The sequence below is a fragment of the Monodelphis domestica genome, chromosome 2, assembly GCF_027887165.1.
Source record: "Monodelphis domestica isolate mMonDom1 chromosome 2, mMonDom1.pri, whole genome shotgun sequence".
Lineage (NCBI taxonomy): Eukaryota > Metazoa > Chordata > Mammalia > Didelphimorphia > Didelphidae > Monodelphis > Monodelphis domestica.
Window position 1 is genome coordinate 274,216,047 of NC_077228.1, and position 14,730 is coordinate 274,230,776.

General features: G+C 40.4%; 1 protein-coding gene across 1 annotated transcript; it reads left to right on the top strand.

Annotated features, from left to right (window-relative positions):
* Positions 1–535: 535 nt before the first annotated feature.
* LOC100028883 (guanylate kinase-like) lies at positions 536–1,207 on the top strand. Its single transcript, XM_056814844.1, has one exon. It carries the CDS (start codon positions 547–549, stop codon positions 1,159–1,161), a length of 615 nt encoding a protein of 204 aa, XP_056670822.1. The 5' UTR covers positions 536–546; the 3' UTR covers positions 1,162–1,207.
* The last annotated feature ends 13,523 nt before the right edge of the window (positions 1,208–14,730 follow it).

Here is a 14,730-nt window from a genome sequence, read left to right on the forward strand (position 1 = left end):
AGTCACTTAACCCCCATTGCCTAGTCCTTACTGCTCTCCTGCTTTGGAACTAATACATAGTATTTATTTTAAGACGGAAGATAAAGGTTTTAAAATTAAAAAAAGACATGTTTCTGTGAGGATTGGATTTTACTCTCCCTGATTGACACAATGAAGGTACTTAGCTCTTCCTTCATTATGAAGATTAAATTGTAATCCCCTGTCTATTTTTAGATCTTAATCCCCAAAGTGTAATCACAGTACTTAAAGTTGAGTGTGGAGATCTACCCATTTTGGATTTCAGCCACAAAAAGGTGTGAACACCCATTTCATACATTGAATGGGAGGTCTCTGACCCATGTGTGAAAGAGTGGGCAGTTCTGGAGTGGAGCATCAGCTGTGATTGGTAGACGTAAAAATTTAGGGGAGGTGACACAAGAGAAAAAGGTCTTTAAAAGTGGAAACAGAGACACACACAGTCACACTTGGAGTGAAGGGACACACTTGGAGTGGAACCTCCTGTAAGAAGCACTTCTACTAGGGTTGAGGCTGATAAAGAATCTGCTGATGGAACTGACATGTGGGATGACAGGACCAAGGCCAGTTGTCCTCAGTGGACCATCAGGTGCTGGAAAAAGCACCTTGTTGAAAAAACTTTTGCAAGAATATGGCAACATTTTTGGTTTCAGCGTTTCCCATACCACAAGGAACCCTAGGCCTGGAGAAGAAAATGGCAAAGATTATCACTTTGTGACCAGGGAGGAGATGCAGAGAGACATCGATGCTGGCAAATTCATTGAGCATGCTGAATTCTCAGGAAACATGTACGGGACAAGCAAAGCTGCAGTGCAGGCTGTGCAGGTGATGAACCGGATCTGTGTGTTGGATATAGACCTGCAAGGAGTGAGAAACATCAAGAAGATGGAGCTACGGCCCATCTATATTTCCATCCAGGCACCATCCCTGGACATTTTGGAAAAGCGACTGAGAGACAGGAAGACCGAAACAGAGGAGAGCCTGCAGAAGAGGCTGACTGCAGCCGTTGCTGACATGGAGAGCAGCAAGGAGCCCAACCTGTTTGATTTGATCATCATCAATGACGACTTGGACGAGGCTTATCTGATGCTGAGGAAGGTTCTAGCCGAGGAAATCAAGAAGGCCCAGCAGCCCAATGATTTATGAATGGAAAACAGAGGCCATCCCATTGCCCTTCCCTCTCACCTCACCCCCTTTTCATGTCAGGAAACACATTCCTTTTCATCTTACTCTTCTCTACTCCAAACCACAGAGGAGCCTGTGTGTGCATCTGCCAGAACCTTGGGCATCTTGTGTGAGAATGTAGGGGGGCTGGGCCTCTTGGACCACTCCCACTGTCAAGACCCCAGGGATGTCCTCCAAAGACCCATTCTGGGAGAGAGACTCTCCAGTGCTACACCACCCCTGGCAGCTCAGGCTTGGAGTCATGAGGCAAGGTTGGTGATGGAAAGCTAGCCCTGCAGTGGCCTCTGGACCATGGAGGGGACATACAGACCTAACAGAGACAGGAGCCTTTCAAGAGGCCTGCAACCACTTAAACCCTGGATCTTCAGGTTATCATATGCCCTGTCATAAGCTTGGCCACGTCTGGGTAGCAGCTTAGATGCCAGTCAATACCACAAGACTCTCAGGAGAGGAGGAAAGAAATTCTGCTTTCGATCTGCACAGTGGGTTCTCTGAGGGGCCTGGCCATTAGGCTCCCCCAGGGAGGGGAGGGCCTGCCTTGTATTTGGCAGCAAAGGCAGCAGGTGGGCAGCAGCCAGCTCACAGGGCCACATTGCCAGGCTCTGGAAAACTTCCCTTGAGTCGTGAATCTCCTGGACAGCAAGTTAACTCTAAACTGCCAACCTGACTCTCCCACTTAGAGGGTACAATGGGTTTGTGAACAATTTGGGGTTTGGGAAACATTCTGAGCATCATTGGGATACCCCCCACCCCCACATGCATATACCCCCCACAACTCAGACACCGGGACTCATCTGCTGACCCCATTACCCCATCTGGAGAATTCAATTCTTGCCCCATCCCTCCTCCTCATCCTCCCTCCTCTCACCTCCTTGTTCCCAAGCTAGACTAGATCTGTGTTGAATGGCTCAGTCAGGTCATGATCGTATGTCCAGGGGTGGCCCTGTTCCATTTCACCCTGGTCTCTGTGAGCTCCTGAGGGGCCCAGCTTGTAATAGAATACTTTTTATTTAAAAAAATAAAAATAAAAAAAATAAGTGAGCCTGTTTCATTTCACACAATTCTTGGGAGTTGGGAGTTCTCTGGACTATATTTCCAGGAGGTTGCACACCTGATTGGAGAGTTTGCTGATGCTACCAGGCAAGAATATTGGTGGTGGGGAGTGGAATGTTCAACAAAGTGGAGGACTTTAAAGGGTGTTTAATAAATGGGAAAGAAAGAGAAAGGAATTCCAGAGTAGGGAAATGAAGAGGCCATTGGTGTCAGTGGCTATGAAGCCCCATCTGTGGAGCCCTGGGTCATGAACAGGTAGGTGAATTTAGAAGTAGAAATAAGAGTGGGGAGGCTAAAGCTTGAAGGAGAGAAGGAACAAGAAGTCCAGGTAGGATCTGGATAAATTTAACCAAGTTGAGATCATCTGCCCAAACCAATAGATCCCCAGAGAGATTAGAGTATCATTAGTACCTAAGAGAAAGACTTTCAGAGTTTCCTCTACCCTAATACCCATGAGCTGAGGGAAACTTTCTTCACATACAAGGTTGCCTAGGATGCTTTAGCTCCTTCACTGCATGTAGGGAAGAAGCACATATTTGTAGATAGGGACAGACCATGCTTTTACTACTGAAATCTCTTTTTATTTGCAATGTTTGCCATCTGAATTAAATTCTTGTGCTATTTATGTCCTTTATATTATTTTTTATTTTCTTTAATATTTTAAAAATTTAGAATATTTTCCTTGGTTACATGATTCAAGATTTTCCCCACCCCTCTACCCTCCTCCCTCCCTGAGCTGTGTGAGATTGGATTTAGCTATCTCCTGATTGTAACAATGAAGGTACTTAGTTCTTCCTTTATTGTGAAGATTAAATTATAATAATTCCCTGTCTATTTTTAGATCTTAATCCCCAAAAGTGTTAATTCAGTATTTAAAGTATATCTACCCATTTTAACTACAAAAAGGTGTTAACTAACTATAAAAGGTAAACTAACCAAAAAAGATGTTAACTAACCACAAAAGGTATAACTAACTTAAAAAGGTGTGAACATCCATTTCATACATTGAGTGGGCAGTCCTGGAGAGGAGCATCTGCTGTGATTGGTAGATGTAAATTTTAGGGGAGGTGACACAAGAGAAAAAGATCTTTAAATAGAGAAAACAGAGGGACACAAGAATATAGATCTTCAGTCACTCAGAGTTGGACAGTCACTTGGGCTTGGAGTGAAGAAGAGTCACTCAGAGGAGAAACTGGAAGAATCATCAGACACTTGAGGAGAGACTCGAAGACAGACTCAGACTTGAGTGAAGAGACTTGGCTGTGGAACTAGACCCCTGGAGGAGCTCCTGCAGGAGGCCTTAGAATGCTTTCCTTTTAGATGGTCACCGTGGTGAGTGTAAAGGTTGACTTAGTTCCTTGCCCTTTCTGGAGGTGTGAACCTCCAAGAAAGGCCCATCATTTTGAGACTCCTTTTCTCTGATTAGGGCCTTAGAATTTCTACCTGGCTCAGAGGAAGCTGGAATTTTCTCTCTCCCTTAATCTCTTCCCTCTATTTATAAAATAAACTACCATAAATTCCATTTTACTTTAGTAACTCATTTTAGGATTTAGAAATTAAATCCCTGGTGACCAACAATTTAAATATTCAAGTCCAACCACAAATAAATTTAACAGCGGACAAGCAATTCCATGGGGTTGTACATGTATCATGGTTCAAAGCCTATTTACATATTATTCATATTTGCAGTAGAGTGATCTTTTAACATCAAAACCCTAATCATATCCATATTGAACTACATGTTCCATCATATGTTTTTCTTCTGCATTTCTACTCCCACAGTTCTTTCTCTGGGTGTGGATAGTGTTCTTTCTCATAAGTCCTTCAGAATTGTCCTGGCTTATTACATTGTTGCTAGTAGAGAAATCTATTACATTCGATTGTGCCAGAGTATATCAGTCTCTGTGTACAATGTTCTCCTTGTTCTGTTCCTTTCACTCTGCATCAATTCCTGGAGGTTGTTCCAGTTCATTATTCCTTTGAGCACAATAGTATTCCATCACCATCAGATACTACAATTTGTTCAATTGTTTTTTAATCGTGTCTGATTCTTCATGACCCTTTTTAGGGTTTTCTCCTCTATTTTATTCCTTTATTGATGAAAATAAGAGCATTTTGGAACAAAGTTACTCTGTAGTTGTAGCTATCAAAGAATTTCATACGATCTTCCCACATGTGAAAGGTACTTTGTTAGGACAAAATCCTTTAAGGTTGAGTTTTAGTTTTTACTTTGCATCAACATGCAATAAACATGCAGAATCTTGGATTCTGGATATTTTTATTCAGGAATCTGATTGTGAAGATGTGATATGCTATAGGAAATAATTCGTGATCAGCTTAATTCCTTGGAAAAAAGTATTCAATATACAAGACTACCAATCCATTAAGAATTGGGAATAAATCAAAAGAACATGTTTTCTTGTAACCATAGATGATTTAATTGGCATCACTGAACCTGCATGACTCATGTTTAGCCTCAAAAGTGAAGTTTATCCAGAAAGGATAATTTTATATACACACACATTATACATATATTGAAAATACATATCCTATAGAATATATACTACAGATGACTCAATTGGCATTATGGAGCCTGTGTGACTTATGAGAAGTCACAAAATTTATACAAAAAGGATAATTTTATATGCATATGTCTTACAGTCCTTCAGTCATTTTTCAGTCACATCTGACTCTTTGTGACCCCATTTGGGGTTTTCTTGGCAAAGATACTTGAGTGGTTAGCCGTTTCCTTCTCAGCTCATTTTACAGGTGAGGAAATTGAGGCAAAAAGGGCCATGTGACTTATCTAGGGTCACACAGCTAAGTAAGTATCTGAGCTAAATTTGAACTCATGAAGATGAGTCTTTCTGACTCCAGGTCCAGTGTTTTATCCATGGTGGCACCCAGCTGTATGTGTATGTGTGTTTATGTATATGTGTATATATATCAATATATATATGCTTTTTTGTTGATTTTATTTTTTTCCTTTTCAATTACTTATAAAAACAACTGTTTTGCAATTCAGATTCTTTCCCTCCCTTCTTTCCCCCCAGGCAGTAAACTAAATAGTCTGTAATAGCTTATACCAGTACTTTCATGCAATATAGCTATATATATTTTATATGTACATATAAAAACTCATGTTGAACATACATACAAAATATACAGATATTTTCATACACAACATATATGCGTATAAAATACATATATAAAATTATCCTTTCCATATAAACTTGATTTATGTTGTTGTATTTGTACATTGTCTATCTCTATAAACCTATATCTTTATCTTTATCTATATCTACATATTTGCTTTCTGTTCCTTATCTCTGCTAGATGCTGGCGATAAAAAACCAAAACATAAAATAGTCTCTGCCCTCAAGGAGGTCATATTTTACTGTGAGGGATAAAATCTATCATCTATCTATATTTCAATAAATGCAAGGTCATTTCAGGTGATCGAGAACACTAGGAGGTAACTAACTCCTGAGCTGAACGTGGCACTGGGATTCTAAAGAGGAGAGATGAGGAGGAAGGACAGCTGGGAAAGGCTAAGGGAGAAACTCATGAACAAATAGGCAGGCAGAAGATGAGAGTCATACTGGCTTTGGGAACAGTTAGTTCTGGGCCAGCTTAGCTGAAACAGTGCAAGAAGGAGGACCACGAGCTCACGTATCCTAGACAAATCACCTCAGAGGGGCAAAATGGGAAGACATTGGGCTGGTTCACTTTGGGGTATTACCCAGCACTTTCAGTGATCCTAAACTGTTCCCTGTCCTCAAAGCCCATCTTTTCAACAGCAATATTTTCCTGGTGATGCTCCATGGTTGTGACTCTTAGAGCATGGTGAACTCCAAAGAATGAGCTTTGATCTACAGGCAACTCAAAGGGCAATGGAGACCTCCACAATGCATGTAAGTAGGTTGCAGCATATTAACAGCAATGACTTGTCTGTGAAAAGTGGAGGAAGTGTAAAAGCCATCATTCACGATATGTGTGAGCAGGTGGACCAGTCATGTAGCCCAAGTCAACAATGATAGCCATGAAATATTTTCTTTATACTCTTACTTTCTGTCTTAGTAACAACTCTAAGACAGAAGGACAAGGGTCAGGCAAATAGGGTTAAGTGACTTGCCTAGAGACACAGCTAGGAAGTGTCTGGGGTCAGATTGGAACCCAGGACCTCCCGACTCCAAGCCTGGCTCTATTCACTGAGCCACCTAACTGCCCCTAAGTTTATAACATTTTTTTAACCCTTACCTTCTGTCTTAGAATCAATACCTAGGTATTGGTTCCAAAGCAGAAGAGTGGTAAAGGCTAGGCAATGGGGGTCAAATGATTTACCCAGGTTCATACATCTAGGAAGTATCTGAGGCCAGATTTGAAACTAGGACCTTCTATCTTTAGGCCTGGCTCTTCATCTGCTGAGCCATCCAGTTGCCCCCTAGAATCTTTTTTAACCCTTTATCTTCTGTCTTAGTATCTATCATTCAGGGTAACATGAATTGCCCAGGGTCACCCAATCAGGCAGTGTCTGTGGGCAGATTTGAACCCAGGACCTCTCATCTCTGGTCTTGCCTCTCTATCCATTGAGCCACCTAGATTCCCCATTCCTCACTGTCTCTTACCAACTCCCTCCCCATATATTCAGTTCCCATTTTGAACTAGCTGAATTGCATGTGATGATGGAAAATTTAGGTAATAATGTAGAGCTGGATGGAGTTCTGAAAAGAGATTAGCACTGAATTTTGGGGGGGATCATCTGCATAAATATAATAATCATATCTATATAAGCTGTTAAGATCATTTGGGGAAGGGGTCTAAGGACAGAAGAAAAGAGGAGCCAGAAGAGCACCCTGGGAAACATCTAGACTTAAAGGGTGGAAGGAAGAAGATGATCAAGCAAATGAGCCTGAGGGGGGCTAACAGGAAGGAGGAAAACCAAAAAGATCACTATCATAGAAACCAAGAAAGGAGAGAATGTCTGCAGGGAGGGAGGGAGTGGTGGACAGGGTCAAAACTTAAAAAGAGTCCAATAAGTCAAATACGCTGAAGACTTTTAAAAGGGTCGTTAGATTTAGCAGGGAAGAGGTCATTTGTGTGTGGGGGTGGGGGGGAAGAGGATGGAGTTTAGGCTGGGAAAGGAAGAGATACAGAACGAGAACTAGAAAGTATGGCATGGTCAGAAGAAGGCTTTATAAGGATGGAGGAAATCTGGACATTTCTGTAGGTGGTTAAAGAAATGTGATAGTGGAAGGAACAATAGTGGTGTAGCTGTTTTTGACACAAAGGTGCCATTCCAATAACTTCAAGGCAACAAGAAACACACCAAATCTTTAATAACTATAACTGGAGTGCATAGAAAGCCAGGCCTGGAGACAGGAGATCCTGAATTCAAATCTGGCCTCAGATACTTCCTAGCTGTGTGACCCTGGGCAAGTCACTCAACCTCCATTGCCTAGCCCTTACCACTCTTCTGCCTTAGAACCAATACATAATATTAATTCTAAGATAGAAGGTAAAGGTTAAATATAAAAAAGGATGACCGTACCCCACACCAGTACCATGTGTGGTTCCTGTTTCCCATTAGACTTAGCCTTGCTCTCCTCTGTCCCCTATATCTATCTTCCCTCATAGGTCTCTCCCTTCCATGTTGTGACATCCTCCATGGCTGGCTTCCTGCAGGCAGCAATCCGGTGGCCTGGTAGTGGATCTGGGAATTAGGTTTTCAGTTTCTGTTCTAACTCTCATTGCTGCTTCTAGACCTTCTCTTCAGAGTTGCAAGCACACAGAGGGAAGAAGACAAGGAAATCATTTATATCTAGTTAGTTGTGTTTTGGGGTCAGATTTGATGAAAACTGCCCAGCAGGATCAGCTTCCTGCATTTGGGGAGCCTTGAGCATAGATTAGATTGGCCTGTTTCTCCCCATATTGGCCAACTAAACCCTAGTGAGAGAGGGAGGGCAAGAAACAGTGCCATGGTGCAATGGAGAAAAGAGGCAGCTCGGTGGTTCGGTGGATAGAGCACTGGACTTGGACTCGGAAAGACTCAGTTCTGGCCTCAGATACTAGCTGTGTGATTCTGGCCAAGTCACTTCAGCCTGTTGGCCTTAGGTTCTTCATCTGTAAAATGAGGTAGGTAAGGAAAACGGCAAACCACTCCAGTATCTTGGCCAAGAAACGAGGTCCAAATGAAGCGAATGAAGAGTTGGAAATGACTGAAGAACAAAAATACTGTAGAAAACACCAGACTGGGAGATGAGATATGGGCTGTGCCCTTATGAATAAATCACTGCATTTCAGTTTCATCATTTATAAAATTGAGCAAGTTAGACTTAATGACTTTCTAGAGTCCCTTCCAGCTCTGTATCTAGGATCTTAAGACTGTACTAGATTTCTATGATCCTACGACTAGATTTCAAAGGTCCCTTTCAATTCTTTTTGTTGTTGTTAAACCCTTACCTTCACTCTTAGAATCAATGCTATGTATTGGTTCTAAAGCAGAATAGTAAGGGTTAGGTAATGGGAGCCAAGGGACTTGCCCAGAGTCACACAACTAGGAAGTATCTGAAGTCGGATTTGAACCCAAAACTTCCCGACTCTAGGCTTGGCTCTCAATCCATGGAGCCACCCAGCTGCCCTGTGTCTTTCAATTCTAACGGCACATAAATTCTACTTTAGATCACCAATTCTAAAAGTGATACAGAGATACACAGACTCAGGAAAGGGGAAAAGGAAAGGAAGGAGAGAGGCATTGTGGAATATTGGAAAGAAAACTATAATTTGGACATAGGAATCTTAGGTTCTACTTGTGACTCTCCTAAGAGACTGTGTGACCTCAGGAAGGTCATTTCCCCTTTATGAGTCTTAAATCTCTGCTTTGTAAAATGGAACCGTGCCAAATTTCCACTGAGCCCTCTTTCAAATCTGACATTCTCTTGTATTTCTCAGTTCTTGGATCTAGACCAGAATGGTGGTGGTGGTGGGAGCTCAGAAGGCATTAGACATCATATTTCTGCCTGGATCACTCTGATGCCCAGCGGGCACATAAGCTGCCTGAACAATCTAGACTAGACTCTCTTATTCATATCTCCAGTTAGGTGATAGATAGCTACTTTGTTTTTTCTTATTCAATTTGGGCTAGTTTTCTCATGTGGATCAACTTTTTTCATCTTGATTTTAGCCACTTAAACCTGAATTGGTTATTCAGTCATTTTCAGTTGTGTCTGACTCTTTGTAACCGCATTTGGGGTTTTCTTGGCCAGGATATTGGAGTGGCTTGCCATTTCCTTCGCTGGCTCATATTATAGATGAGGAACTGAGGCAAATAGGTGACTCATCCAGAGTCACCAGCTAGCAAATATCTGAGGTCAGAATTGAACTCAGGTCTTTCTGACTCCATCCACTGTGCCACCTATGCCACCTGGCTGCAAATCCAAGCTTCCCAAGACTCTCTGATTCCAAGAACTCCACTCCATATTGGGCAGGAGGACCTGGGATGTCAAACAGAGAAGACTTGCCAGGGAAAGTGACAGGCAGGGGAGGAACCAGCCCTTCAGGTGTCCACAGAAGTAAAGGAATTTCTGAAACCAGGACAGAATTGAGCAACTATTTAATAATTTCAAGTACTTTCGGAGGCATAAAGAGGTAGATTCCTATCTCACATGTGGGATGAGGATCGACAGGTTTTTGCAAACCTGCCTGCTAGAGACTTGATTTCAGAATTTGGTTTCCCAATGGACCCAACCCCTTCCTGCAGAATGAATTACAGGAGGGCAGCTGCAAACTCCCTTTCTCTGTTCTCTCAGCTAGTTCCCTTATTCCCTTCTCCCAATGAGTACTGATATTATTTTTGGCTTTCTGCAGTGCCAGATGCAGTGGATAGAATGATGGGCCTGGAGTCAGTTTCCAAATTTGGCCTTGGACATGTATTACTTGTGTGACCCTGGACAAGTCACTTTACTCTGTTGGCTTCAGTTTCCTCAGCTGTAAACTGAGCTGGAGAAGGAAATGGCAAATCACTCCAACATTTTTGCTGAGAAAACCCCCCAAAATGGGGAACATATTTATAGCTTCTTTTTTTGTGATAGCAAAGAATTGGAAATTAAAGGGATATCCATCAATTGGGGAATGACAACATATTATGGAACATGATGGGGATGGAATACTATTGCACTGTAAGGAATGATGAACCGAATGATTTAAGAAAGAACTAGAAAGACTTACGTGAACTGATATAGAATGAAATAAGCAGAACCAGGAGAATACTGTATACAGTAACAGCAATATTGTGGGATGATCAACTAGGAAAGTCTTGGCTACTCTCAGCAGAATAAAGATCCAGGACAATTCTGAAAGGTTTATGACAAAGAATGCTACCTACCTGCAGGGGAAGAAATGCTGGAGTAGGAATTCAGATGAAAACAAGATTTATCACTTGTTTAGTTAGATTTATGGTTTGGGGTTTTGGTTTTATATAATTACTCATTTAAAATGAACAATATGAAAATATGTTTTACATGATAATATATGTATAACCTAGATCAAATCACCCATCAGCATTGGAAGGGGAAAGGGAAGGGAGGGAGGGAAATAAGTTAGATCATGTAAATTGGGAAAACTTATGTGGAAATTTGTTATAACATTGGTAATAAATAAATAAAAATATTAAAAGAAAGAGAAAACCCCCAAATCTAGCCTCAGACACTTACTAGCTGTGTTATCTTAGGCAAGTGTGAATCTTAAAACTGCTCAGACTGTACCTTTGAAGATTTGGTGAAGCTATTCCCCTATTGTAACAAATGGAGGTACTTGATCAGGAATGTATTGTGAACTTTAAAATTACTCCACCCTGCTCAGACAGTGCCTTAGGGGAAGATAAAGTTGTAAAATTCCTTACTGAACAGTGAAAAGTCCCCAACTCATACTTACAGTGAAGCAAAAACCCTAAGCTAGGTCTATTTTTAGATCTAATACAAAAGAGTGCTAAGTACCTATAAAGGTTAAATTAATCAGTAAAAAGGTCAAGCAACTTACAAAAGGCAAGAGGTGTGAAGTTTTAGTCTACTCAGAAAAGGTGATAACAAAAGAAGATGTGAACTAAGAATGGTCAGTCCTGGGGAAAAACTCTACTGTGCTTGGTAGATAAGAAAATTTAGGGGAGGTGACATAACAGAAATTTCTCTTTTAAAGGAGCTCACTCTCTGAATTTAGTTGGAGTTTGGAATTAGTTGGAGGATCTGGGTCTCTGAACTCAGTTCAGGAGTTGAGGATTTCAGTGAAGGACTAGAGTTTTGCTTTAGGATGGTCTTGTGGTGAGTGATTAAAGACTGACTAGTCTCTCTTAAGACTCAGGCCTAGGTCATTTGGCCTAGGCCTTCATACTATTTTCTCTTATTCTCTCTCTCTCTCCCTTTCCTTAATTCCTTCATTTGTATTAATTAAAATCTCCATAAAACCCAGCTAACTTAGGTATTTTCATATTTGGGAATTTTCCCCATGGCGACCACTTATTTTTTATTTAAATCAAGACACTAAAAATTATTTTTATAGTTTTGACAGGAAAGTAGTTCAGTAAAGAAGCTGCTTTGACTAACCAAGAAGTCTGGGAAGATTCTCAAGGCACACAGAACCTAAACCAGTGGTATTTTAATCAAGAGAATTCAGAGACTATCCCAAAAGACAACTAAAGGCCTGATAGGTGCTTATATTTTTAAGTTTATCATATCAACAATAGGTTGTCTCTGACTCATATTTACTGGTTTAATTTTCTTCTATTTTCCCTGCCATAGGCTTAAAGGGGCTAAAAAAGCATCAATATTTGAGTAGAGAATATAGAGAATGCATTTGTTTTTTATGATATTCAGAACACTTAGCACTTTAAATCAATTTGTATTAAATGTTTTTGCATTCTATTATGTGTATTCTATTATATTTGGAGCATCAAAAAATAAAAGATTGCTAATGTAAAAAAAAAAAGTCTTGAAACCCATATTTTTCACGGTTACACAAGTCACTTAAACTTGTTTGCCTTAGTTTCCCCATCTGTAAGATGAGCTGAAAAAGGAAATAGCAAACCACTGTCTCTTGTCTGGTAACCTGGACTATGACCCTTAACTTGATGAAGTGTGAATAATGAAAATTGTTGGTGTGATAAATAGGACCAGGCTCCAGGCCAACTAATCTCACCCTTCCTTAGCTTCCAGTGACCTTCCTCTACCTTACACACTTCTTCAGGGCCAATCTTCCCAGCCCCCTTTCCCCTTATATAATAATATAATAAAAGCCTTATACTTATTCCTCTTCTTTTCTTTCTTTTTTTCCCTTCCTTCCTCCCTTCCTTCCTTCCTTCCTTCCTTCTTTCCTTCCTTCCTTCCTTCCTCCCTCCCTCCCTCCCTCCCTCCCTTGTTTCTTTTTCTTTCTTTCTTTCTTTCTTTCTTTCTTTCTTTCTTTCTTTCTTTCTTTCTTTCTTTCTTTCTTTCTTTCTTTCTTTCTTTCTTTCTTTCTTTCTTTCTTTCTTTCTTTCTTTCTTTCTTTCTTTCTTTCTTTCTTTCTTTCTTTCTTTCTTTCTTTCTTTCTTTCTTTCTTTCTTTCTTTCTTTCTTTCTTTCCTTCCTTCCTTCCTTCCTTCCTTCCTTCCTTCCTTCCTTCCTTCCTTTAAAAACCCTTGCTTTCTGTCTTAGAATCAATACTGTGTATAGATTCCAAGGCAGATGAGCAGTAAAAGCCAGGCAACTGGGGTTAAATGAATTGTCTAGGGTCACACAGCTAGGAGATCAGATTTGAAAGACCTCCCATCTCTAGGCCTGACTCTCAGATCACTGATTTACCTAGCTGTCCCACAAATACATTTATTAAGTATTGTGTTTCAGAGTGATTTTTTAAAAGCACAGATCTGATCATGCCAAACCCTACCACCAATTCAAAAAAACTGCAGTGACTTCTATTGTCAGAATCAAGTTGAAAATGGTCCATATGGCATTTGAAGCACTTCATAATCTAGCTTCTTTTTACTTTTCCAGTCTTCTCACACCTTTCTACTCAATACATACGCTTCCATCTTTGTCTCCTGTATGCTCCATAAATTAAACAACAACAATAACCACCAAATCACTCCAAATCTTAGTTCAAGTCATTTTCTCTGGCTGTCCTTCACTCCTGGATTTCTCTCTCCTCTCCTCTCCCTACTGACCTCCTTGACTTCCTTTAAGTCCCAACTAAAATCCTGCCAAGAGCAGATAGGTAGTACAGTGGATAGAAGATCCTAGGATCAAGAAGACTCATCTTCCTGAGTTCAAATCTAACCTCCTTGGACACTGCATGTGATCCTGGGCAAGTCACTTCACCTGATGGCCTCAGTTTCCTCATATGTAAAATGAGCTAGAGAAGGAAATGGCAAACCTCCCCAGTATCTTTGCTAACAAAACACCAAAGAATTGAATATGACAAAAAAAAAACAACCAAACAACAACAACAAAATCCCACCTTCTACAGAAAGTCTCGCCTAATTCCTCTTTAATTCCAGGTCTTTCCCTCTGTTAATTATTTCCTTTTTATCCTATATAGAACTAGTTTTGTGTATAATTGTTTGCATTGTTGTCTCCCTCATTAGATCGTAAGCTCCTTGAGGTCAAGGATGTCTTTTGCCTCTTTTTCTATTCCCAGCATGTAACAGAACATTCAACATGTAGAAGGCACTTAAGCTTAATAATAATGATTAACTGATCTGTGTTAGTGTTCTAGCCCATATTCTCAGGTCCACTTTTCCAGAGCTGGATCTGTTCTATTTCCACTTGGTTTCTAGGGGTTATCCTGAGAAGTTGGAGCGTCTCTTTAACATAGGCACAAAAGTGAAATTTTGGAAGAGGTTTCCTCATCAAGAATTTCTTTCATGTGATAATATGTGTATAACACAGTGAAACTGCTTGTCAATTCCAGAACAGGGAGGGAAGAAAGGAGGGAGACGAGAAGAATCATGTAACCATGGAAAAAAATTTAAAAAAAGAGAATTTCTTACATAATAATAACCAACATTTATATAGTGCCTACTATGTGCCATGCACTTTGCCAAGTATTATTTCATCAGCTCCTCACAACAATCCTGGGAAGTGAGTGCTCTTATTGCCCTTATTTCACAGTTAAGAAAATGAAGCAAACAGAGGTTAAATTGACCTACCCAGGGTCACACAACTAGTAAGTGTTTTAACTCAAGTTTTCCTGACTCCAGGCTTGGTGCACTGAGTCACCTAGCTACCACTTAATGAAATCATATATCTGGATTAAAAAATAATGTTCAAGGCACTGAGTGAAGTACAAAGCTGTAAAGAATATAAAGCTGTAATGAAGATTTAAAAGACAAAAATTGAAATCATTTTTGTCCTCAAGAAGTTTCCATTCTTCTGGGGGTAAGAACATGTACACAGATGAATTAATATGAGGTAATTTTAAGAAGGAGAGGGGATCAGAGATAGGCCTGAGC

Bases quoted from the DNA above. Each gene is read 5' to 3' on its own strand.
- LOC100028883 (XM_056814844.1), top strand. From the start codon at position 547: ATGGAACTGACATGTGGGATGACAGGACCAAGGCCAGTTGTCCTCAGT.